Source organism: Erigeron canadensis, chromosome 8 (genome assembly GCF_010389155.1).
Source record: "Erigeron canadensis isolate Cc75 chromosome 8, C_canadensis_v1, whole genome shotgun sequence".
Lineage (NCBI taxonomy): Eukaryota > Viridiplantae > Streptophyta > Magnoliopsida > Asterales > Asteraceae > Erigeron > Erigeron canadensis.
The window spans coordinates 44,972,667-44,998,304 of record NC_057768.1 but is presented as its reverse complement, the minus strand read 5'-3'; the positions used below and the strand labels follow the sequence as shown (position 1 = coordinate 44,998,304).

At 34.8% G+C, this 25,638-nt stretch overlaps 5 protein-coding genes across 8 annotated transcripts; 3 read left to right on the top strand and 2 right to left on the bottom strand.

Moving 5' to 3' along the window:
* Nucleotides 1–420: 420 nt before the first annotated feature.
* Nucleotides 421–3,231, top strand: LOC122578453 (jasmonate-induced oxygenase 4). The gene is made up of 3 exons (XM_043750424.1): nucleotides 421–1,054; nucleotides 2,292–2,613; nucleotides 2,781–3,231. Exons 1-3 carry the CDS (start codon nucleotides 588–590, stop codon nucleotides 3,003–3,005), a joined length of 1,014 nt encoding a protein of 337 aa, XP_043606359.1. The 5' UTR covers nucleotides 421–587; the 3' UTR covers nucleotides 3,006–3,231.
* Nucleotides 3,232–6,236: 3,005 nt separating this feature from the next.
* On the top strand, nucleotides 6,237–10,980 carry LOC122578376 (putative E3 ubiquitin-protein ligase RF298). Of its 2 annotated transcripts, none has more exons than XM_043750325.1 (3): nucleotides 6,237–6,323; nucleotides 7,116–9,228; nucleotides 10,218–10,980. In XM_043750325.1, the coding sequence occupies exons 2-3, from the start codon at nucleotides 7,126–7,128 to the stop codon at nucleotides 10,743–10,745; spliced, it is 2,631 nt and encodes an 876-aa protein (XP_043606260.1). In that variant the 5' UTR covers nucleotides 6,237–6,323; nucleotides 7,116–7,125; the 3' UTR covers nucleotides 10,746–10,980. The 2 variants fall into 2 exon arrangements, with proteins under 2 accessions (XP_043606260.1, XP_043606259.1); XM_043750324.1 differs by lacking the exon at nucleotides 6,237–6,323 and adding an exon at nucleotides 6,992–7,014.
* Nucleotides 10,981–12,243: 1,263 nt separating this feature from the next.
* On the bottom strand, nucleotides 12,244–14,904 carry LOC122609735 (BTB/POZ domain-containing protein NPY1-like). Its single transcript, XM_043782682.1, has 3 exons — nucleotides 14,837–14,904; nucleotides 14,589–14,658; nucleotides 12,244–14,013 (listed from the first exon to the last, which is right to left on the bottom strand). Exons 1-3 carry the CDS (start codon nucleotides 14,902–14,904, stop codon nucleotides 12,388–12,390), a joined length of 1,764 nt encoding a protein of 587 aa, XP_043638617.1. The 3' UTR covers nucleotides 12,244–12,387.
* A 2,495-nt stretch (nucleotides 14,905–17,399) lies between these two features.
* On the bottom strand, nucleotides 17,400–20,932 carry LOC122578193 (serine/threonine-protein kinase Aurora-2-like). Its single transcript, XM_043750099.1, has 9 exons — nucleotides 20,769–20,932; nucleotides 20,377–20,481; nucleotides 19,391–19,537; nucleotides 19,211–19,306; nucleotides 18,749–18,844; nucleotides 18,549–18,645; nucleotides 18,352–18,469; nucleotides 18,117–18,189; nucleotides 17,400–17,721 (listed from the first exon to the last, which is right to left on the bottom strand). Exons 1-9 carry the CDS (start codon nucleotides 20,805–20,807, stop codon nucleotides 17,620–17,622), a joined length of 873 nt encoding a protein of 290 aa, XP_043606034.1. The 5' UTR covers nucleotides 20,808–20,932; the 3' UTR covers nucleotides 17,400–17,619.
* A 165-nt stretch (nucleotides 20,933–21,097) lies between these two features.
* LOC122578195 (glutamyl-tRNA(Gln) amidotransferase subunit C, chloroplastic/mitochondrial) lies at nucleotides 21,098–24,561 on the top strand. 3 transcript variants are annotated; one of them, XM_043750102.1, is made up of 7 exons: nucleotides 21,098–21,205; nucleotides 22,135–22,360; nucleotides 22,723–22,763; nucleotides 23,425–23,480; nucleotides 23,605–23,656; nucleotides 23,741–23,818; nucleotides 24,285–24,561. In XM_043750102.1, exons 2-6 carry the CDS (start codon nucleotides 22,148–22,150, stop codon nucleotides 23,814–23,816), a joined length of 438 nt encoding a protein of 145 aa, XP_043606037.1. In that variant the 5' UTR covers nucleotides 21,098–21,205; nucleotides 22,135–22,147; the 3' UTR covers nucleotides 23,817–23,818; nucleotides 24,285–24,561. The 3 variants fall into 3 exon arrangements, with proteins under 3 accessions (XP_043606037.1, XP_043606036.1, XP_043606038.1); XM_043750101.1 differs by lacking the exon at nucleotides 24,285–24,561 and having other exon boundaries at nucleotides 23,741–24,026; XM_043750103.1 differs by lacking the exon at nucleotides 24,285–24,561 and having other exon boundaries at nucleotides 21,114–21,182; nucleotides 23,741–24,026.
* The last annotated feature ends 1,077 nt before the right edge of the window (nucleotides 24,562–25,638 follow it).

The window sequence follows — 25,638 nt, the reverse complement described above, 5'->3', positions numbered from 1 at the left end:
TTTATATCTTCTACTATTATGTATAATTATATAAGGTGCATGTTAATGATTTTATTATATTTTTAGTCTTTCAATTGCAATAAAAAGTAAAATGTATGATTTTATTATATTTTTAGTCTTTCAACATAATTATCATATAAAAAATCAAATAAAAAAGTAAACTAAAAATAAAAAAATAATAAGACATCATGATTAGTATATCATGATTATTACTTTTTTATAACAAAAGTTAAAAGAAAAATAATATAAAAAAAGAAAAACATCACGATTACTTTAATATTAAGATTTATATTAAAATATTGGTATTTATAGTGAAAAAAATTGGTGTGAATAGTCATTCCCTATAAATATCCCGAGGGAGAAAACCGGAAAGCTTGTTATCTCGTACCGTGTCATAGTTAGGGATGACCCATATAGGTTTGTCCATTGAGGTTTGACTATTGGCGTAGTAGAATCTCAATCATATCTACCGAAAATATCTGGACAACAGTGGCAACATTTTGCAATTATCCCAATTTTGCAAAAAAACCTAACCGGGAAACAAAAATAAAAGGAATCCGATCCACCGCAATTATTTGAGAATCAAAATGGAAGTAACACCAATGCCAATGCGTGTCCAATCAATTTCCCAAAAATCCGAATTACCCCACCAATACATTCAACCACCCGAAAACCGACCCACCCACCGTACCATCACCACCGATCACACAATCCCAACTATAGATATAAACAGCGATATGAACATCTTACACAAAGAAATCAGTGAAGCCTGTACAGAATGGGGTGCATTTCACGTGATCAACCACGGTGTCCCCATCACCTTACTTGATGGAATCAGAAAAGCCGGTTCGTCGTTTTTCGAGGATTTATCCATGGAGGAAAAGCTAAGGTATGGCTGTGATTCGAGTTCGCCTGCTTCTGAAGGTTATGGAAGCAGGATGTTGGTGGAGTCAAACGACACCGTTTTGGATTGGAGAGATTATTTTGATCATCATACTTTTCCTCTCTCGAGACGGAATCCTTCTCGTTGGCCTCATTTTCCGCAGAATTACAGGTTATAATATGTGTCTTTGTAAATATTCTACTTAGGGCTTTTTTTATGTTCATATTGTTTCGTTCCGAAATACTTGTTGACTGCATCAAAAGTAACATACTTTTTATATAATGAATGGTTTTGTTTCTGCGAATTATATGCTAGTGTGTATATATGGTTGATTAGCTAATGTGGGTGATAGTAATACTGTAAAGTGTAAACCAAGGTGCATTTGCAAGTGACTCGGGGATTGGTTTGGTAGTTAAAAAAGTTTCGTTTTTTGTTTAGAAACCCGGCAAGGGTAGCTGGGGTGGCGGCTCTAGCCTGCTGCTGCTGCTGGTTGGAAGTTAGTAGTGGTGTAAAAGAGGGACGATATGTTACCTTTTTTCTGTTGAGTACCCGCGCGATGCAGCGGTGGAGGTGGCGGTGTTGACGGATATGGTGGTGGTGATTATATGTCCGCGTGATGCAGCAGTGTAATGACAACAACAGCGGTGGCGGTGGCGATTGGTGGTGGTGGTGGCGGCGAGTATAGTGTAGGTTATAAATATTGATATGGTGTACATTGTTGAATGTTGAAAAATTGAAAGTTGAAAAGTAGATTTGCTTTATAATATGGTATAGATATAGATAACGTGTTACTTAATCTTTAAATCCGGAAGAAAGACAGAGGAGGGGGGTGTTGCTTTATATAATAGTGGTATAAAATAACCCGGCCAGGCGGCCACCACCGCTTTCAACTCCTAATTATTATTATTTTTACTCAAGATGTTTCTATGCTTTAGAAATAATGATCGATTAGGGTTTGATGTTACTTATACGCAATATATTCTCCAGAATGTGGCATTGTATAATGGACTGGTGGTCATGACTGGCTAGCTGCTCAACAAGTCAAAGTCCTTCTGGGGTCAATGAAATTTACTGAAAATGTGAAAATTTTGCATCTTTTTATCCACTTTCCCCTAAAATGAACTGGTATGTGATATACTTTTATTTCGTTTAATGTAACGATGTTAGGTACAAATATATAATTGTGCTGGCAAGTCATTTAGGATGGGGGAAAAGTGAAAATTTGTTAGATTCATGTGCAACTCACTGCCAGAATGACATCCGGACATTATTTTGTTTTATTTTAACCTTATAAATTGGATCATAGTTAGCTTATAGGTTGTGCATTAATCTTTGTGTTTTGATATCTGACCTTGTTGTATTTGCTATGAGTCTTTACTACATGACTGAGGGTGAATTGAATTACCAGGGAAGTTGTTGCGGATTACAGTGATCAAATGAAGCTACTTGCTCAGAAGGTTTTGGGATTAATATCTACGAGCTTAGGGTTGTCGTTTTCGTTTATTGAAGATGCAATGGGGGAATTATACCAGAATATCACCATCAGCTATTACCCAAAATGTCCACAGCCCGAGCTTACCCTTGGCTTGCAATCTCACTCCGACATGGGCTTCATTACCCTTCTAATTCAAGACAATGTTGCTGGTCTTCAAGTTTCCAAGGATGGTGAATGGGTTACTGTAGAACCTCTATCTCAGGCCATCTTAGTGATTTTGGGTGACCAAACAGAGGTATTACTTATGTTCAGCTAGTAATTATACTGATATCTCTGGTCAAATGAGTTCAACTAAAGTTAAGTTGATGGCAAGATACCTTATTTAACCTATGTTATGGTATTCCTTTTACAGACTACAATGTAAAGTGGATCTATATTATTTGCCTTGGTTTCTGAATGCAGATTATTACAAATGGAATATATAAGAGTTCTCAGCATCGGGCCATAACGAATGCTAATAAAGCAAGGCTTTCAGTTGCTACATTCCATGACCCTGACAAGACTATGTCAGTATCATCAGCATTCAAACCTCCCCGCTATCGTGAAAGTTTATATGGTGACTATGTGTCATCGTGGTACACGAAAGGTCCAAATGGTAAAAGGAACATTGATGCTCTACTGATTTGATTTGCTTCTCGAAGCAAGCAATGTGCTTAAAATTGTCGCCTTGTCTTTATGGCTTGGGTTGCCTGTAACATGTGCCTTGCAAGTGGAAAAGAAACAAATCTGTAGCAAGTGAGTATGCTTTAAAATGTTTTTTCTTGGTTCTGTTACTGATAATTTAACTTGAATTTGTGGAAATTCAATAACGAATAATCCCATAACATGATTAAAACTTGAAACCTTCATACAATTTACTGAATGTCTATGAAAAGTCGGATTCAAGGTATTGGAGTAACTATGTTGTCAGTTTAGATTGCATTAGGATATTGAGTTTTTCGTTGCATACAAATTATCACTAGGGATAGAGCTTCTCGATGTCTTACATAACAGTATGATTAATTTGTTTATGGTGGTACAAGGTTTGAAACCCTGTAATTAGTTATTATAGAACAGTAGATCACACCAATTTTCCAGAGACGTTTATCGAATTAGAGTTTGTGCACTAATGATTTCTGACCCTGGTGGCTAAGTTGGTCAATGCTGATCATCACTGTTACCAAAGATATAAATAAGTACTGTAGTTACAATTACAATATATCTTATAATTATAATTTAAGGTGTTGACGTGTTGTTAACTTGTTACTACAAAACTGGTGCTTTATGTTAATTGTATAATACATGTAATGACCTTAATTATTTCGCTATAAGTAATTTTATTTCTTATCCATGCCAAATCACATGGAAAATGCAGATGCTATATTATTATGCCATTAATTGTTTGGCTTTTCGTATGTTCAAACAATGTGTCACCAAGCCAATGAAGGTCAGCCCAGCTGGTAAGAAACACTTTCGGTTTTACCTAAGGTTTTGAGTTCGATCTTTACGGATGACAAAACCTTAGGGTTTTTCTCTCTGGAATACTTGTAACGGCTAATGGTCAATATCTCGTTGTCTAGGGTATGTACAAGGCTTCACCATTATACAGTGAGCTTTCTCAGATGTCGTATTCCGATTAAATGTTCGAAAAAAGAAAAAACATCCGTCAACATATTAACATACTGGCAGTGGATCTTATAGTGTTTAATACAGTTTGAGGTAAATCAAGGATTGAACATAGTGTAATGAATTCGGTAATTTTTATGAGAAATGGGAATATGATGTTGTCCGGCACCTAAGTTTAGGCGTGGAACCCCTCACATACTAATATTTTATTATTTCTTATTTAATTAATAAATGCATAGACCCCCATGATTTTTATGGATTAAAAAAACAATATGTGAGTGTTTCACACCTAAGATTAGATACAACCTTATATTTCCATCCCGCAATTTTTATACTAGTATATCACTTTAATCTTTTGACAAATAGTTAAACAGGGATTTTGTAACCGAGTTATCATGTTATTCAAGTACTACTTGTGAGTCTTTTGAGAGAAGTTATGTAACCATAATTTTAAAATGTAAATAACCTCTAAGTATCGAACTAATTTCCTTTTATAAGCTTCGATTATTGATTCAATTCCTTATCGGTTCATCCTTTATACACTGTTGATTTTCTATTGTCATTTCTTTAGCCTTTATTTATGGAAATCGTCCAATGAATCATTTCGCCATCGCTTATGTTATCGAAACGCCATCATTAGTTTTTAGCTCATTTCTTCATCAAATCTTGTTCTTCCGTTTATCCGTAGCCTTTCTCTCGACTTCATTCTTCAATGTAACTACTAACAAAATATTTATGCAAATATAAAAGTACCGAAAATATATGTAAAGGCAATTAAAAGGGTTACAAATCTTCAATCAAATGACACAAATTGCATAATTAAATATGTTTAATTGAAGGCAATCAAAAGGGATATAAATCTTCGATCAAATGACACAAATTGCATAATTAAATATGTTTAATTGTTGTAATAATAAATAGTTTCCACATTTGAAATTTGTTTGTTACCTAGCAAATTACTTTCTAAAATTATTATGAGAAATGTTCGTCGCGCATCACTCATCTTTCATATTTTTTTCAGTTTTAAAAAATTAAAAGAGATAAAGAAAGAAATGAGAGATAGAATACGTGAAATGATCACATTTTTTTTCCCTATTGTCTTGTTTATTTCCCTTATGGGTTCATTGTTTGCAGTGCCGGCTTAAGCATTTTAGAGGACTTAAACGAGATCAATTTTGGAGGCCCGGTTTCTTAGCATACAAACTATTTTAAACGGAAAAAAAAGGTACCCGCTGCTAGCTGGACTGCTGTAACTGGGTTGCTGGGCTGTTGGACTGCTGAAGGCTTGCTAGGTGTTGTTATGTTGATGCTGCTTTCCTACAGTCTTGCTAGTAATTTTATAGCAAATTTGTTATTTCATATAAGAGGAACAAATCAAGATTAACTTAGGTCTACATCCAAATCTAAAGCTAAATTTACTAACTGAATTAATAGCAAACAAAACATTATACCAAATAACCAATCCTAAAAGAAATTCAAAGTTCTCAAATTCATTCTCTACTAAGCCTTTAGCATTATTTAGAATTAAATCCCTTGTTTTTAATTGCTAGTTTTAAGCATAAGAAGTTGAGACAATCGGTGTATAATCTTTGGAGAATGGAAACAATCAAACAATAGGGAATAAACTTACCTATTATTGTCATTATAATTAAGAGTCTTGAACGTTGTTATTATAATTGCGGGAGCAGGCTTTTCAATTTTCAAGAAAATGGAGATTTCGACAAGAAGTTGCATTTGGGCTTCATGGGTATCCTTTTTTTGAGGCGATTGTTTTCTTTTTCTCTTTTTTTTTTTTACTCGCTGGCCGCTGCTTCTAATTTTAATTTTTTTTGTTTGAAATTTAGCTGCTTATATTTTAGGGGTATATAAAAGCTCTTACAAAAATTGGGGCCTTTGGATTTTGGGGGCCTAAAGCCCATGCCTGACCCTCCTCTATAGTTAGGCCGACTGTGAGTGTTTATGAGGTACCGAGTTGGTCACAGTTTGTTCCGTCTACTAAAAAAGAAAAAAGTTGACAAATCTTTAATTTAAATTTAAGTTGAAATAGTATTAAGTAATTGTAAAATTACCAAATAGGAGTATTACTATATCTAGATTAGATTGATATTGATAATTGATAATAAAGATAAAATAAAGTTTGGTAAAGAAGAAGAAGCACCAGCAGCAAAATAGTGGTAAGCGTTTTTTTCAGGTAAAAAATAGAAAACAAAAATAATTAACTAGGAAATTTCCAAGCATACATACAATACATACAAAAGGCAGGCTAGAGAGAGAGAGAGAGAGAATCTGAGAAAACAAAAAAAGAGAAGAATTGATACACCATCTGATCAGCTGAAATCGGTACAATCTCTGCCCGATCATCATATCATCATCAATCATCATCATCATTAAAAATTTATATTAAAAAAGGTATCCAAATTTACATCTTGTCATCATTCTCCTTACAAATTTCTGTATCTATATTCCTTAATTTCTATTTATATATACAATATAATAACATATATACAGTCGTTATGGATCTCCAACCGACTTCCCTCAATAATACCAATCACCTTTCACTTTCCTTTGATCCTAATTTAATCTTTATTTGATCTTCATTAATCTATCTATAATCATAATTATAATTTCAAATCATGCTTCATTAATTTCCGATTCATTTGATGATGATGATGATGCAGAAGATTTATTCAGCTGTTTGTATATGTATATAGATATAGATTTTTGTGAGGAATACAAATTTGCTGATTTTATAGTCAAAATCGGCATGCATTTATACATCTAGCATGATTTCAACTTGTTGTGTTAACTAGTTATACATCGAAATCTGTATCCGATTACAAACACTATATTGTGTGTATCGATTTTTTAGTTGATTGCTATATCGTAAGTTTTACCGCTGATATATTTCGTTGACATGGCAGCCGTATAGTATACTTTGCTATGTCGCCTATTTACTAGTTATAAGAGGTTAGATATATAAAACGTGAGAAATTAGAAGTTCGATGCGTCCAATGGGCTAGGACATGACTAGGTGGATACATTTTGGTGCCCTTAGCCTTGTATTGATGTTGATAATATAATTTAATGTATTATCGGTTGTGATGTTTTATTGAGGATTTATTTGTTGTGCAGATTGGAGAAAATGGCTTCGGTTGTTGCGAAACCATGTAGTAGTGGTAGTGTTACTGGCAGTTCGAGTCATTTGTCATCTGTTATGGTGGTCCAAGAAAAAGGGAGTAGGAATAAGAGAAAATTCAGGGCTGACCCACCACCTGTGACGGATTTAAACCAAACGATTACGAATGAGTGCCTGGGTTATGAGTTCTCTGCTGAAAGTTTTGTGACTAAGCGTGAACACCTGAACGGGTGTGACATGTGCAGTTTTGGCTGTGGGAATACGGATCCTGTTGAACTTGATCTTGGGCTTTCTTGTTCGGTTGGAGTAGCGTCGAATCATAATCGAGCGGAAATAGAAGCGAGTGATGAGTTTCATGATGCAGATTGGAGTGATCTTACAGAGTCTCAGCTAGAAGAACTTGTTTTGGCAAACTTGGATACAATTTTTAAGAGTGCCATCAAGAAAATAGTATCTTTTGGTTACACTAAAGAAGTTGCTACCAAGGCTGTTTTGAGGTCAGGTCTTTGTTATGGTTGTAAAGATGCAGTGTCGAATATTGTTAACAACACTTTGGTTTTCCTTAGAAATGGCCAAGAGGTTGATTCGTTAAAAGAACATCATTTTGAAGATCTACAACAGATGGAGAAGTATATATTGGCTGAACTGGTGTGTGTGGTTCGTGAAGTCAGGCCTTTTTTCAGCACAGGGGATGCAATGTGGTGCTTGTTGGTATCAGATATGAATGTCTCTCATGCTTGCACAATGGATAGTGAGGCATTGAGTAGTTTAGTCGGTGATGCAGCCTCAAATGGTTGTATTTCCGAATCGTCAGAAGTGCAGCCAAAGAAGGAAGCAAATAATACATCAAGTCCTCAAAATCCCTGTAAACCAAATCATTCTTCCCTTTGCACCCATAGTCCTTTGGAAGCACCTGTAACGGTGCCTATAACACCAAACAAGGCAGAGGCTCCTCAATCTAAACCAAAGGCTCCTTTTGTTTTAAATAAATTTGTATCGGAGAAAGAGAACCATGATACTATGCATCAACCGGTAAGTAAATCATTCAGTCCCTTGTCTCAAAACCATGGAGAAAAGAATGTAAGTGGTAGAAAGATTACTGGCATTAATAAGAGAGAATCTATACTGAGACAAAAGTCAGTTCATTTGGAGAAAAGCTATCGTACATATGGTTCTAAAGGGGTTTCTAGAACAAATAAACTCACTAACTTTGGTGGTTTACTTTTGGATAAGAAACTAAAGTCTGTCTCAGAATCTACAGGTATCAATCTTAAAAATATCTCTTTGAAAATGAACAAAGGAATGGGGTTTAGTTTGTCTCAAGAAAATATAACCAATAATGGTTCCACACAAATTGGACTCGCCTCTTCTTCAGTATTTAATACAGGAACCAATGATAGTAGTGTTTCTACGATACCAAAAACCAATATTTCAGCTAACCCTTCTGCATTATCTGTAGCTGAAACTGAATTATCTCTTTCACACCCCCCAAAACTCAACGTTACTTCAACTTCTGATGCTTCTAATCCTAGCTTTTCAGCCATACCATATGACAAGTCTTTTAAGCAGTGGATGTCACTTGCTAAAAAGGATGAAACAATTATGAAGCTGGTTCCGAGGGTGCAAGAGCTGCAGAACCAGTTGCAGGAATGGACCGAATGGGCTAATCAGAAGGTTATGCAAGCGGCTCGAAGATTGGGTAAAGACAAGGCTGAGCTGAAGACACTTAGACTTGAGAAAGAAGAAGTCGAAAGGCTCAAAAAGGAAAAACAAACATTAGAGGATAATACCATGAAGAAGCTCTCTGAAATGGAGAATGCTTTGTGTAAAGCCAGCGGGCAGGTAGACCGAGCTAATTCTGCTGTTCGTAGGCTGAAGGCGGAGAATGTTAATTTGAGGCATGAGATGGAAGCTGCAAGTTTAAGGGCTGCTGAGTCAGCTGCCAGCTGTGAAGAGGTGTCAAAAAGAGAGAAAAAAACACTGATGCAATTTCAGTCATGGGAGAAGTTAAAAAGCTTGTTTCAGGAGGAGCTTATAGCTGAGAAACGCAAGTTTACACAGCTGCAACAAGACCTGGAACTAGCTAAAGCACAGCGAGATCAACTTGAGGTTTGTTGCATTATCTAAATGTCATGTGATGATAACAGTTACTTTTACCCTCGGAACATATTTTTAAACTTAGTGCCTGCATATGATAATCATCCCCGTAGATCAGAATATTCTGCTCAGAATTTGAACATCTGTTTAAATTCTTTCTTATCACTCCAAGAAGTTACATAAAGAAAGAAAAGAATGGTTAGGCTTAGAGTACCTGCTACAGATTTAAATGCGTATTATTTTTTTTTCCCCATAATTTGATGTCCAATGCTGTGTCTATAGCATTATAGCTATAGTTTATACTTTATACAGAATACCTACATATTATGGTCAATCTGATGGTTCGGACTGAAGAATTTACTTTAATAGATCTGACAAGGCACCATTTTGTGGATGTTAAGGCCTCAAAATTTTAAGTTGGTTAAGTCTATCCTCAATGCATCTATGTTTTCGTCTTTAGTCAGATATACTGTAGAAATCTGTTAAATCCGTGTTACTCCATAAGCCCATGGTTGAAACTCTTCTTGTATAGTGTGTATGTATCTTTATTCGAATATTGTACCTCCCATCATCCAAATAGAGTACACTCTGTGTCTGTCTAGTGTTATGTATCATTTGTATCCTATCATGAAACTTAAATCAGTATATATATTGCTTAGGAAACGATTGTTGACATATCCCTTTTAGATATATATCACGTAGACCATGTTTATAGAGTACCTTCATTTGTAAGATTGTTGGGAAAGAATTTGGAGCAAGCAGACTACTTGTTTTGCTTTGAAATCAGTTATGTATCTTGCTCCAACTTTTTACATTTCAGAATGGGCAAAATAGGTAACAGATATCACTGCACCTTCAATCCTTTGTATTCTTTTCAATTGCATACTGAAACCATAATACTTTTACTTTTCTTAACTTTATGATTTACATTATATCTGTCCAGTTTTAGGCTTTTAGTCATGGATTTGCATGTTATCTGACCGGGAAGCCTATAATTTCAGACCCGATGGAAACAGGAAGAGAAAGATAAAGAAGAATTGGTTAACCAGGCCAATACATATAGGCGAGAACGGCTTGAAGCTGAATCTTCAGCTAAATTAAAGCAGGATTTAACAAGATTAAAAGCAGATAAAAGTCTGCAAAAATACAAACAAGATATCGAAAAGCTTGAGAAGGAAATCTCCTTGCTGAGTCTAAAAACCGATTCTTTGAAAATAGCCGCTTTAAGGGGAGGCGTTGATGGAAGTTATGCAAGTAAATTAACTGACATCAAAACCTCATATCCCCAACACAAATCTCAGACACCTGTTATCTCCAAAATCGTCAACGAGTTCCATGGAGGTGTGAAGAGGGAAAGAGAGTGTGTTATGTGTTTGTCAGAAGAAATGTCGGTTGTTTTTCTTCCATGTGCCCATCAAGTCGTGTGTAAAACGTGCAATGAGCTTCATGAAAAGCAAGGAATGAAGGACTGCCCTTCTTGTAGAGGACCCATTCAGAGGCGTATTTCTGTACGCTATGCTCGTGCTTGACATATTTATTAAATCAAGTCGAGTTTTTCTTTGCAAAATAATTGAGTTGCGGGGTATATGTCCTTGTTTCTGTTTTGCGTGTAATTGTGCTATTTACGGACGTTTTCACATTTGAGGTTTGATATTATGATTGCTTAAAACCAGTATCTATATTCAGGTTTTATGTAATAAATACATGTATCTTTTCTAGCCATGAGCTGGCTAGGGTTATATCATAAAAAAAGTGGCTTTGTTATAATGTTTGAGAAGTGGGTAATATATATATATTTATCAGGGTATCTAGTAGATTGATTATATGGGGTTTTATACCAAAGGTTCTTTGGCTTATAAGTTACGGAAAGATGATATGGGGTTTTAGGTCTTCATATCGTCCAAAAGATTGCTTTTGATTTTGGGCTTTGGTGATGCTAGTTCTCGCTGTTACTACTAGCAGAGAACCGGAGGACTTAGATCAAGCATTATATGGTGTTCTAAACCTTGACAAATCATAGTACACTTTCTTCCTCAGTGTTTTTGTTTTTTTGTTTTGTTTTTATGGTAAAGTATGTCAAAAGCATAATAGTTACTCATCTAATGCGGTATTTGTGACATGCCATTTAATAACCATGTATGTTTGTTGAACTGGCTGAGTAGGAAGGTTCTTGTTGAACGATACCATATGGGCATCTTAGGTGTGTTTTAGACTTCTATATCGTACCTAAGCATCTTTAAACAATGCTAAACGCGTGTCAACAAAATCCCGATGAAGTAAGAAATCTTAAATTCATTCTAATAAAATCCAACCAACACGACTTATGTGTAGAACGTAAAATAAAGATAGTCAACATTAAAAAAGACTTTGGGCTTATCATTTTAATAAACAAATAAAACGTATATAAAGATCCATGTATTTACCCCTACGGCTCTCCGGAGCAAGGCTAGGAGGCGTTTTTGACATAGAACGCCCATTAGGGGGGGGGGGGGGGGGGTCTAAAGTTATTACAACTTTATAATTAAAGTTTATAAGTAAAGTTGAGAGTATCCTAACCTTTAGATTAAAATCAAAAGTCAAGATTCAAACCTCTTGATTTCAATTCAAAAGTTAAAGATCCTCCCAACTTTACCTATAAAGTTGGTTTCTAATATAATCTTTGCTGAAATGAGTAATACCTCAAAAATTCAAATCAGTAAAATTTCTTCGTTTGTTCTTGTGTTTATGTCAAAATTTATCACCTCATTATTTGTATGTAATATATGGAAATCGACGAGGAAACTACTGTTGTTTACATATCACAAACAAAAGTCATGTTAATGTAATGAAAATATATGCTTTTATACATATGTAATTTACATAGTTAATCAATTGTAAAAATATGCCTTTTAACATTGACAATAGATAGTGAATCATAATATGAAAATAAACTACACTACTACACTATCATTATATGAAATCAAAGGGTAAATATATACGAGTAAGATTCAATTCAAAGAGCACATGTTATTATCCCATCATCACTTCTAAATGTAAATTAGTAGATATATAAGTTTTTCAAACATATTATTGTTCCTACCAAATACAAGGTACTACTATTAAACATGCTCCTTTTCATCATGAGAATATTGGCCAAATTCCACAAAATGTCAAGAATTTCTACAATCCTTTTTAAGATATAGAATACCTGTGTTTTCTTGATGAAGAACTCGAGGACTTAGATTGTGAGCTACCAGACGTCTCTGTGCTCTTGCTCTCATTATGTCGCTGTCCCATTCCCACCACCCAAAACCTGTCCAGAATCCGCCTTGAACGAGACGGCATCAATCTCATACTGCCTCCATTCCCCGCATGCTTCTCAACATCCCCGTCTTTCAGCTTTAACCGTGAAGGTGTTCTAAGTGATTTAGAACGTAAAGGCAAATTGATTTCCCAGTCTTGTTCCTCCTCTTTAGCCTGGTTGTTACGTGCAGCAAGCAGTTTAGCAGCAGCATTGGCACGTACCTGCTCATGAAACAGGATTTGCACCACCATTCGCAAAGGAAGCCTGTCGTTTTGTGCTGCGTGTGACCATGCATTTGTAGACAACTTTTTGACATCAATCAACTCACATAACTTCTTCTTTTCGTCTTTGCTCAACGTCGGGTGTTCCTTCAAGTAAACATCCACCGCGCCATAAATCCCATCGTGTACCATTCTCCCAGTATGAGGAATGGATCGTGATAACCTCACAAAAGTAGATACTGATAGGTTTTGATCACAAGCAACTTCAACTAAATACCCATCGATCAAATGACCTACAATCGCACATCGTCTTGGATTAACCAAAACCAAACCATCCATGTTTTCATTATCATCACCACTCTTGGGATCAAAAAACCGATCCACAAGATACTGCACAAGCTCAACATCATAAACCGTATTTTGAAGGACATCAGCCGGGATCAACAAATCACGAACACATGCTTCATCAAGCTTCAAACTAACATCTCTAATCAAACCATCACGTAGCAATCGATCAACTCCCACTATTGTCGAAACTTTAAGTAGTTTCAACAAAAAACTACAGGAACAATCAACCCCTTTATCTGCTGTCAACAAACAAATAATAGATTCAATCAGCAATCTATACCGTTCAACTTGATCCTCATCAGATTCAAACCGATGATCATTACAATCCGGCAACCACTTCAAGCAATACGTCCTAAGAGCTTCCCCTATCACATCACCTTCCACTCGTTTCTTGGCTATAACAGCACACATTACGCGTTTGTAAACATCGATATCAAGCTCACACAGATCTTCAGCCCACCAATCCTTGGGAACAGAAGACATTTTCTCCACCTTACTTATCACATCAAGTTTACGATTATACGTATAAGACCAGTTAACACTACCCAAATCAGCACCTGTTTTGGTGGCAATAGAATCGATACACCTCGGGGTAATCTCCAAATCTTGAGCCCATTGGCGCAAACTAGAGGTCGACTGTAAGACGATAATAGAGTCCTTCCAGCTACGTAAAATGCTGGACTCAAAAAACACATCCATTTTAAATATCAAGTTTCCTCTTTCGATATCTTCTGTCATTTCAAGATATTCAGCGGCGCAACGGACTGCGACCACATTGTACGGACTAACAGAAACAGTTATTCCATAACAGAACTTGGCGCATATCTTGAACGATTTTGCTCCTCCTGGAAAATCCATGAGGTGAACAGTGTCTGAAGCCTCCTCGTCTTGGCTTGCTGTTAATGCCAGCTTTTGCAAACGCTTGCTTTTCGATAAAAGCGGAAACTAAAACATTAATACATCAAGGTAAGTGATAGTTAAGCATTGATTAAAACTTTTGATTTTTGCTGACGTGACATCCATATACGTACACACAGAGATGATAAAGGTATCACACAATATGATAATTGTACCACAATGTACAAGGCTTACAGCATATAGTATAACTATGTCATACGCAATTCGGCAACTGTAGTAAATTCATTAAAACTTTACAAGTACTCGTAATATATTTTATGTTACCGATATCTACTCCCATATGTGTGCATGAGCTAAACAACAACACAACTTAGTAATATTATCTGAAAGTTAGAACTAATTGCCCCTCACGTGAGGGGCACATGATGGGTCGGGTGGAAGTTTGTTGGAATCGACAATTTGGACGACGGATGCTAAGTTTGGACCATTCTTGCGAATTTATTGAAAACCCAGGGACCAAAAATGCAATTACTTCTAAAAGTTATATATATATATATATATGTATAACATCAACATAAAGAAGAACAATTTTGAATAAGCTAGCTTCACAACAACATCAATCAACTGTATTATATCTATGGAAAATGGTTTTATGTACGTACCTTGTGAAGATAAAATGTGACGTCATCAACGATGACTGTGAAATCAGTCGCCAAATCAGATGAAACGCACCTGAAAATAAAGTATATTTCACAATTAATAATTGCTTTGACTAAAATGTAAACAACAATTTTTATTGTTATTATTTTGTTTGATAACAAATGTGTAAGTAGGTAGGTGTAAAAGATTATATATGAATATGGTGAATTATATGTACTGTAAAAGAGTAGTGTATATATAGTATTAGTACCCGATGGAATTGGAATGAGGATCAGAACGGAATGTATCAGGTTTGGAACCTAGTTTCATGAACTTCATTACTAATAATGTTTGCTTGTTAGTTAATTACTTGTAATATATGTATAATTTCAGAGAGTAGAAATTGATTAGAATGGTTATTATAAAAGGAATTGAAGGAAGTGGTAAAATGTAAGTAAAGAAGAGAATGAGGTAAGACTGTAAGAGATAGAGAGAGAGATATATATGGATCATTGATGATGATATAAATGGGAAACTGAATTATCCAACAACCAAACCAGACAACACGCCGCCTTGCTCTCTCTCTATCTCTCCCTCTCTCTCTCTCCCTCCCTGCAGGCAGTCTGCACCTATAGCTACGCCTATGTTTATTGTTGTGGATTTTATTCACTTGTCCCCTACCCTTTTCTACACTACTTGTACTCTTTTTTTTTTTTTCATATTTAAAAACTTTTTTACGGTACAAATTATGAGATTTATGAAAAACCTCTTAGACACAATTTAAATCCTCTTAAAAGAAAAAACACTATCTTTGTAAGGTTCGATCTTGAGATTTTGAAGAGTAAAATAAATATAAGAAAAAGTCAGTTTTTTTAAACTCATTATCAAAATAGTTAATGATTTCATAATTAGCGGTGTTGATAACAAGCATGTTATTATGAGTATATAACAATTAACAAAGGCACTTACAATTCCATCGTGATTAGAATTTAAAACACGATATTTATATATATTCTCATTAATTAACGTTTCAAACAAAATTAAAAATAAATAAGAATAGGAAATTTCAACGCTGAAGATTGAAAAAGATGTATATTCCGAACGTGTCACCATGGTGCGGCGCCGGTAAGGAGATTTTGGCACTGACCACGAAAATCCCATACCCGATGCACTTACCGGTTGGACCTTGCTGGTTGATGACGTATGAGTATTTGGTGTTGGTATACAGCTAGCCGGGTCTATACTCATAATACACTTGCACTCTATACATTGTCCTTTTCAAAGTATAGCTAGACTATAGGTCACCCCCCTACAATTTTACTTTCCACATATCGCATCATTTAATACTATTGATGACTGCTTGTTTATACATTATACGAGTACTTTGTATTTTACTTTTTTCTTTCTCATAAGAAAACAAAAATTTTATATATTGTAACTTCAAATGGTTAACCAAGCCAATTCCTCCTATTGGGCATTGGTATGGGAGTTTTGCAATTAGGATTTTGGTTTTGGGAAACTCAGAGCCTTGGCAAAACAAAAAAAAAGAAAGAAAGAAAAAACATAGTAATTGTTATTAGCTATAGCTATTATTTATAAAATATAGCAATTGTTAATATTAACCATTTTCACTAATGGTATTTATAAGCATAGGAATTTTATTGTTGTTCTTATTATCATACTATTTGGCTTTTAAGGTCACTATTATCCTAAAAAAGTTTTAAATTGAGTTGAATGAGAATGCATTTATAAAGTTACTACATAATAATATCTCCTGAAACAATGATGTGTGTAAGTATGATTTTAAAGTTTTAAATCCAACCTGTGAATTGTATACATCATACGAATAGAGATTCCCTCAAGTTGAAAACATCTCGATGGGTCAAGTTAAAGAGATCATGGCCAAGATTCAATAATCATCTTTAAATCTTAACCCTTGATTTTAAATCTTAACTTGACTCAAGTTAAGGGCTTAATTTGAGAGAATCTCACTCCACATCATATAGTTATAAGGCTATAAGACTAAGCAGGAGATGATATATGTGACTCTATGTACATAACAATTGTATACATCATACAATTATATACTAGTAGTATGCAACAGTATGTTGCTTGTAAATTTTGTGTACAACCTTAAACATAAACGCGCATTGCAAAGGCAATCTTTAAATGAATATGCAGTTCAACTTCTGTCTCTGAGCTCTTTAAGGCCCCTGGTGTCAAATAGTAGTAGTACCCTAGCAAAGTTACTCCTCCATCACACTTTGTGCATTAAATTGGAGTGAATAAAAGTATAAAACACAATACTGTTTGGCAAACTTATTTTATAAAAATTCTGAGAAATTATATATATATTTTTTAGAACAGCAAGGGCCGGGCCACGGGTATCCGAACTGGTTACCGTGGACCTAAGACCCGTTTCCCTCCCCCGACCCGCCCCACCCGGTATATGCTCCACGAAGGCCCAGAAAACCTAAAGTTTGTAAATCTTAGGCCCGAGAGTATCGAATCTGAGACCTCACGGACAAACGGGTGTCCAACCACTTAGGTAATCAGAAATTTCTGAGAAATAATTTAGTGTAATTGCTGTTGTAGCGTTGTACGCAAAAAGAAAAAATTAATTACTGGTAATGGATGTATTATCCAACACTTTTATAACCATCATTTATAGGTAGTCATATTTTTTGTAATAATTATTATGTACCCAAAAGAATTGGAGTGGAGAAACCAGCTCTCCAGAATGGGTTTTCCTATTGATTCAAATTGGATATATATACCGATGAGCCTACATTTGTCATTCAAAATAATAATAATAACAATAGTAATATAACATATAGAGACCAATTACAATTTGCTTTTATTTATTCTTAATCTTAAGATTACGGTCAGTTAACCTCCATTTTAAAAGACACGATACATTAGAACTTTAGGTAGTGTTTTTTTATAGTTAAAAGAGATCCAAATAAACAATCCTTGTTAAGCAAATATATCTATCATTTGCACCCCATTCTGCCTTTCAAAATGATGTTAATCGCTTAATTGTTTGTGGATGGATCAACCCTTGTAGACTCCTGATGGATCGGCATTCTGAACTATCCACGGATGCTCAAGGAGCTTGTGTAACGGCATTCGCTTTGAAGTTTCTCTAACAAGCATCTGCAGTTTTTAAGAAATAGTAAATAAGCTTAACACTTTAAATATAGAACACCAAACGTGGTAGAATGGGCGGGTGGATGAATTGGGCAAGTATTTTGTTCAAACTTTGTATAATAATTTGACTTGTTAATGATGACTGCAGAAAGAGACTACATATTTACAATCATGGGCTTCTTTTGTATAAAGCAATTTAGGAGGTTTTATGTATTCAAAATACATTTTGAGACACTTTTGACCTATTCAACCTGATAGACTTCACAATTATTAGCTAAATTTTATGTTTCTATTTTAGCTACTTAAACAGTTAAACGTTTTAAAAATTTCCAAACATCTACAAGTATACAGATTAAAACCGACTACTTAATAAACGCTAGCGAGAGTGTTATGTAACAAACCTGACTGATTAAATCCTTAGCAGCCGAGGAGACTACCGGTTTTGCAGGAAACTTCAAATCTACAAGCAAAATCCTACAAATTTTCATCAACAATCACTATAAGATACTCAAGAACCTGCACAAATGTATATCACTAAACCCGACAACTATATCAGCGTTTTTATTTATTTATTTGAATGGAACTATAACAGCATTTAGAGTTGGCGGTTCCATATTGCTTTGTAAACTGCATTACCTTCTATATGTGTCAGAGTGTTCTTTAGCTTCAAAGGGAGGAAATCCATATAGGAATTCGAAGCATAGAATACCAAGACTCCATATGTCTACACTTGCATCATGTTCAGCACTCTCCACTGTAATTTACTAGTTAATCAGAATAAGTCCAAAAAAGAAAGATTCAATTTGTGAAGTATTTAATCAAATATGCTTTACCCATCTCAGGTGGGAGATAATCTAAAGTACCACACATGGTCTGCCTGCGGTTAAATGTATGTACAGACCAGCCAAAATCAGCAATCTTTAATTCACCCTGAAATATATAAGAAGTACACACATTACGCTTTACAGCTTCGGCCAAATAAATTGTAAAACAGCGAATTCAATCCATATGTGATTGTATTATGAAGGTCTACCTGTGCACCAATTAAGAGGTTCTCTGGTTTAATATCTCTATGAATAACATGCTTCCCATGACAATATATGAGAGCCCGTGCTAATGAAGCAATATACTGTCCCAAGAAAGATGTAGAAAATTGGCTCAGCGTTGACAATGATGACAAAACACAATCAACAGTTATAAAGAGACCATAGAGAATCTTGTTTCAATGTTCTTATGCTGGTTGGGTTTGTCACAGACAGATGTTATAATGCTCAACAGATACTCATGACATTAGAGCTTGATAAATGAATGGCCAAAAATGACTGTCTTGCGAGAAAAAATTAAAAAATAATTAAAAAATAGAAATAAAAAAATTACTGTCTTGCGAGAAAAGTAGACTGTATGTATGACATGGAAGGGAAGTCTTTTAGATAACGATAACATTGATGCAGCTAGAATAAAATTGATTGTAACTGATAAAGTTGTATGGACTTACGGTAGCAGCACGTCGCTCACTAAAGTATTTGCACCTTTGCAGCTCCTTGTAGAGTTCTCCTTTGACAGCATATTCCAAAATCAGGTAAACTCGTTTCTGAAGATAATATGGTGTTCAAGTTTTAGAAAATTTGAATATCCCTATTAGTTAGCAAATGAGTAAGGTAGAAAAAATCTATACCTGATCATAGAAGTAACCATAGAGTCGTAGGATATTAGGGTGTCGAAGATGGCTTTGTATTTCAACTTCACGGCGGAGCTGGTGCTCCACCTGTGACTGTTTAAGTTGACTCTTGAAAAGCACCTTTAGTGCAACAATATGGTTACTCTGTTAAAGAAAACCACATATATTAATCATCAGATGTCAGATGGGTTCTAGCAGAGGTATACAAAGGAGATATATCATGTATTATGATTTATGCACAATGAATAACCAATTAAGCAATTAACTATTGAGATAAGATATCAACAATAAGATAATTGACCACATTTATAAAATTAAGTTAGATAAACTTCATAACATAGATTAGATATATACTGTTGATACAATATGGTTAGGACTCGTGGATGCATTATAGTCGTCTTCTGAAAGGCAGATACCCTTACACCAGACAATTAGTCACACATTTGTTTCCGATGGGACTTCACCCAAACGGCTACACCCTCTTAGTTGATGAGTCAATTTGAATACGACTGGCCCTTTAGTAGCCAAACTACACTAATCATAAATCTGGGTATGGTACTATAAAAAACTTGTGCTTAAAAAATAACTAAATGGTAAATATCAATGAAAATGATCCACCTATTCTCCTCTACTGACAACCATAACACATACAAAATGTCTGTATTCTAAAATCCAAACCTGGCCAGCATGGGCAAATCTATAGCGCCCATAATTACCATTAAATATACCACCTTACTTTTATGTAGAAAAAGTTATACACTATCTATCCTCCCGTCCACAAATGCAAATATTCCTGAACAATTGTCAATAAAAACGACCGCGATTTACTATAGCTACAAAACGACTTGACCAATGGTTGCATACATTTGTTAAGTAAACTAGTCAAAACAACAATCAATCAAGAGCAGCCTAAACATAACAATAAATTATAATGATAAACCACATATGAAAATGATGATTAAGTAGTAAGTAAGGTGACTAACCCTCTTTTCCCTAGCGATATAAACGTGACCGAACTTTCCCCTTCCAAGCGGCTTCCCGATGTCAAAGTCATTGAGGGTCCACCTCTTCTTTTCCCCTGCCTCTGTCTGCAGATACAAATACATTATAACTTTCAGGATCTCTCATAAACTGTAAGACTATTATAATATAAGTTACACTGATTAATTATCAAGTTAAATAATATGTCTTTCCCAAATTTTATATAAAATAGACCCGTAGTAATAACAAAGATGATTTATAAAGGATGTAACAGATATAATAACATGAAATAAAAAAAACACTAATAAGATTGTATAGATAACAAAACAAACAAACAGAACAAATTGATTTGATTATGATGAAATGGATAATATAATGTTGCCGTTGTTCTTACCTTTTGAGTCGGCTGCGAATCGGTTGCTGCGATTGCCATGAGAAGAGAGAGATATTTTAGAAAGAGCGATGGAAAGGCAGAATCGAATGGAAATAATAATGCACAACAATTTTTTGTTTGAATAAAAATACAATGAAAAAATGAAGAAGAAGATCCGGTTTCTCTTTCTATATGCAACGGTCAGATTTATTATTGGAGGAGCGTCATTTGAACTTAATTTCTTTATTTAATATTTTTACAAAAAACTTCACACGTGGATATACTACACATATGCTGATATGCCCGAAAGAAAAACCCATCCGGGTCCGGGTCGAAATTGCCCAAATAGTATAGCATGGAATAGAATAATTCTCAGCTTAGCTTATATCTTCCGAACGACGTCAGCATCATCTCTACACAAATTATATTCCTTTGGTAATCACTATCCCCAATTGCAGGTATCTATAATTAATTAGTATGATATTGTTGTATCAAAAGCTAGGTAGGTTTTCTTCTATTTTTGCTACTTTTTTCATTTTATTCTATATCTTGGCATTAAATAGAGACAGTTTTTTGTTTCATTTTTATTTATGTTTTTTGTTTGTTGGTGGATATATTCTCTGCAAATCGATTTTATTATACTTAGGCAAATCTTCAACTAGGGCGGGCATTCTCATATAGTCAGTCTGTATGCTCAAACTTCATACAGATATTGCATGTTATTACAACTGTTTAGCAATTTAGGTAAATTAATTAGCTAGGCCGGTGAATTCATGCGGCGTAAAGACCCCTTGAGCACAATATATGTTTGTTTTTACATCCAAAAAGAGGTCTGACAATATTGCATTAATCGTTATATTTATTTAAAGCGTTGTAGTGTAACCCATAGTATACTGGAGGTAAGTTCCGTCCGAATATTAGATAGTAGCCAGCCTGTTTGATCACTTATACTACGCTCGCTCATAGTTGCTTATAGGGCACATTGACCCTTTTGTCAGATGTAAATCTCAATAAATGACTGATCGGATTATAACAAACCAGGTGATCTTGTTTGGTTTGGGTTAGAAACCGTATTGCCAGTTTTATTGTAGTTTTCGTCAAAAACTGGTTTGAACTAGAAACCGTATTGCTGGTTTTCTTGGAGTTTCTTCAAATTGCCAAATTTGTTAGACTTTTCATCAAAAACGGGCTTAACCGGACTGTGTACACCCCTACTTGCTCAAAAACCATCCCCTGTTATTTATGTTATGTTCAAGTTAGCATTTTCGGGGTTCTATTTTGATAATAATCTTAAACTTTTTTTATTTCCCTGATATGACTAGCTTCATAGTTGTACAGTTTAAGAAGTTTGGTGTGTGTTGATGTATGTTCTGGAAGTTTCTTTCAGATTGTAAAGAAATATGGCAAGCAGAGCATTACTTGTACTAGCACCAGCTATTTTATCTGAACGTATTCTGCTCAATCACATTCCAAAATCTGGATTTCATCAATGCGTAAGGCATATCGAGAAGAAGTTTAAGGTTGCTCGCAACTTCTCTGCTCATTCTAGTTTGGAGCGTCCTGACGTGGCCCGTTTAGCAGAAACTGCTCGTATTTCTCTCACTTCACAAGAGGTACCCACTATATACTATTATTCAGTTAAATAGCTAGTGTAATGTTAATTAAACGTCCTTGTCTCATTGATATTTTCACATAACTAGTTTACGAAAGTTTATATTGTATCCATGTGTGGTTTAGTTCATTATGAACACACGTGATATACGTGTACGGTGTACCGATTTCCATTTTGATTGTCAAGATTACATATGATGGGTGCTTTAGATAATTAGTGATGTTGAATCTGTATGGAACGTTACAAAAGCCATCCAAACAATGAATTTAGTCAAAAAGTGTTGGATTCTTGTGGACGTAATGTTAATGCATAAAAAGCCAGTATGTATCACACTGATTTCGATGTCTCTCTTGCTGCATATAGGCTGAAGACTTTGCACCCAAAATTCAGCAAGTGGTAGACTGGTATTGATCTTTTCTTTGTATGTTTGTTTTGCTTGACATTTCATTTTTTTCGGAAAGAGGGTCGTTACCCTGTCTTTTTATTAGTGACAAAATAATATTTACATAGTTAATTCTTTTACACACAATTCCCCGTCCTATTAGCAACTAACCCACATGAAAACTGTTTTGCTTGACGTTATGTGTTTCGTGTTGTTTCATCGCTTTATAAACTTTTTTTCAAAATTCAATGTATACCACAATGACATATGTAACAGTATTTTACAAACTTAACGCACTGTTAGATTGTTTCAGTTTGGACTTTTGTCAACCCATTTAAAATATCATGATGAGAACTGATAGTCTTCTGCCAATGCTCGGGAAGAAAAGTGTATCTTGTATAGCATTCAAATCTAGACGTTGAGAGCAATTTATATCTTAGTTTGTTTTGTGTATAGATCCTTGGCTGCTATTGACTGCAGCCATATTTGGTGCAGTTATGTTGAAAATTAGGGGGGCATATCGTTTCTTTATCAATTAAAATGGTTAGATTGTAAAATTTATATAAAAAAAATCCTCTGTTGCTGCATTTTTTTTATATGCCGCATATTAGATTTCCCCTTAGATAATTTTAGGTAGTTCAAGATTAATGAGTTCAGATTACCTGGCATGACATTTTGAATAGGTTTGGGCAACTTCAAGAGGTGGATCTTCAAAGTATTGAACCAGCAATACGCGCAGGTGCTTGGACTATACATGCAACCTTACTAACCCTTTCGATACTTTTTATGCTGCTTTATTGCTTCTATAACATGGATGCTTACCTTTCAAGATGGAAATAATGTTATTGTTTATGGTTTTATAGATACCGAAGCAGGAAGTTTCCGTGAGGATAGTCCTGAAACGTTTGACAACAGGTTACCATAACTTTCCATTCTTATTGTTTGTAAATCACATAGTAGTTTATTGTTCTAAACTATGTAATCCATTGGTAACAACAGGGAGGCCATAATAGCTGCTATCCCGAGTTATGAGGAGCCTTACATTAAAGTTCCGAAAGTCTTGAACAAAGAGTAACAGTAAGGTTTAGCTGTGCATTTGGAAGATCGATTTTGTATGTCATTGCCTTGTTGTTGCTTAGCAACTATTAGTTAAATTAAGCAATAACACTGGACTTATTTTGAATATGATGGAATCTTGTATTAAATCAGAGGGATCTTTTAATCAGGTTGTAAAGATCATCGAAATTTTAAGAAACCAAGCATTTACCAAAATAATTTCAACCAATCAATGTAGTATTTTACATTCTTAATTCGCATTTGTATAGTGAATCCTGCTACGATTATACCTGATTTAAAACATCTGGGCTTTTTTTTTTGTACAGCTGATTTAATTCACATTCTTAAGCACGTCCTGATTGAGAAATTACCTTTATACTTTGACATTTCAATAGTGTCCTTGATGATTTGTCTCCTATAAATTTGAATAAATTTGTCTATTTGTCTTCCACAATTGTACGACGATGCAAATTTATGTGTTTGGCAGCTGTTTGGAGGGGTTCTATGCGTCGACAGTTTAGAGGGGTTGTGTCCAGCGGTGATGGTGAAGGGTTTTGTTGGTGAAAAGGTCATAACTCAATAGGCTTTTGATCCGATTGCATTGTATCATTAGTAGGTCACATGTATGATGTATCTTCACTCGGTTTTACAAGTCAAGATTTATCCTAGTCAAATTTATGTTTACATTTTGTTTTGTGAGATTTCTTGAACAGGATTTCTTCTTCTATTCCATTTATCGATAGATGGATACTTCCATTTGTTTATTGTATATTTTAATTGTAATTGCTCTTTACCGCCACCATATAACAACATAGATCCACAGAGAAAGGTTACAAGACACAAGGTTAAACCTTGTCAAAGGCAAGGGGATAAACTATATTTTGTGATTTATGTGTGAAAATAGTGGGTCACTGGACACGAGTTTTACACACTAAAGACAGTACATGGATAAGAGCATTCTGACCCATTTACGCTCATTTTAATTATTATTCCATGCCTTTCAAACATCCAAAGAAATACGAGTATTTTTTTAATCATATTTATTCTATATAAATGGCCCTAGTGTTGACATTAGCGGCCCTAGGGTTGGCTCTTGTGGTTCTTTAGATGACTCTTCTGGTCCTTGTGTTTCTTTTTTCCCCTTGTTATGAGTTTACTCTGGTCTCTGTGGTTCATTCACATAACCTCTAGTTGTTCTCCAGTCATGACTATTTTAAGGGTAGAGATCTCCTTAAGTTAGCCCAACTTGAACGGTAAAATTTAACTTTATCTCTCAGGGGATCTTCATCCCCATTTTATTTTAGATAGAAAAAAAAGAAAAAAAAAGAAGATTTTTGAAAAAAAGAAAAAAAAAGAAGATTTTTGAGGTAATGTTTGTTAAATACAACCCTCAAAGTAATTTTCCGTCAAGCGATTTTACTCTTCTGAGCTATATGACTCTTTGGTAAGTATAATAAATAGTGAAACACTAGTACGCATAGATGTAAACTCCGAGTAAACTACCCAACATTTTTCATATGTATTTTCGTGTTTCTTTAAACCCAAATGTGACATTGTTATGCTTGTATTTGATATCTTCAACTACGTACGTAATTGATCTCAATGGGTTACCAACTATGTTTTTGTACTATTTCCAAATTAGCCCATTATGGAGAATAATAATTAGCACATAAAAGATTTTATGTAAATAAAAATTTATTAAATATGAAATAAAATATAGTCACTCCGTAGTTGCACTATACATCTCTAATCTAATCTAGACAAATATATATTTGAAAATATATGGCAAAAGTTTTCGAAGTCTAATATGTAGGAGTTGATATATTATGTCACTTATCCAG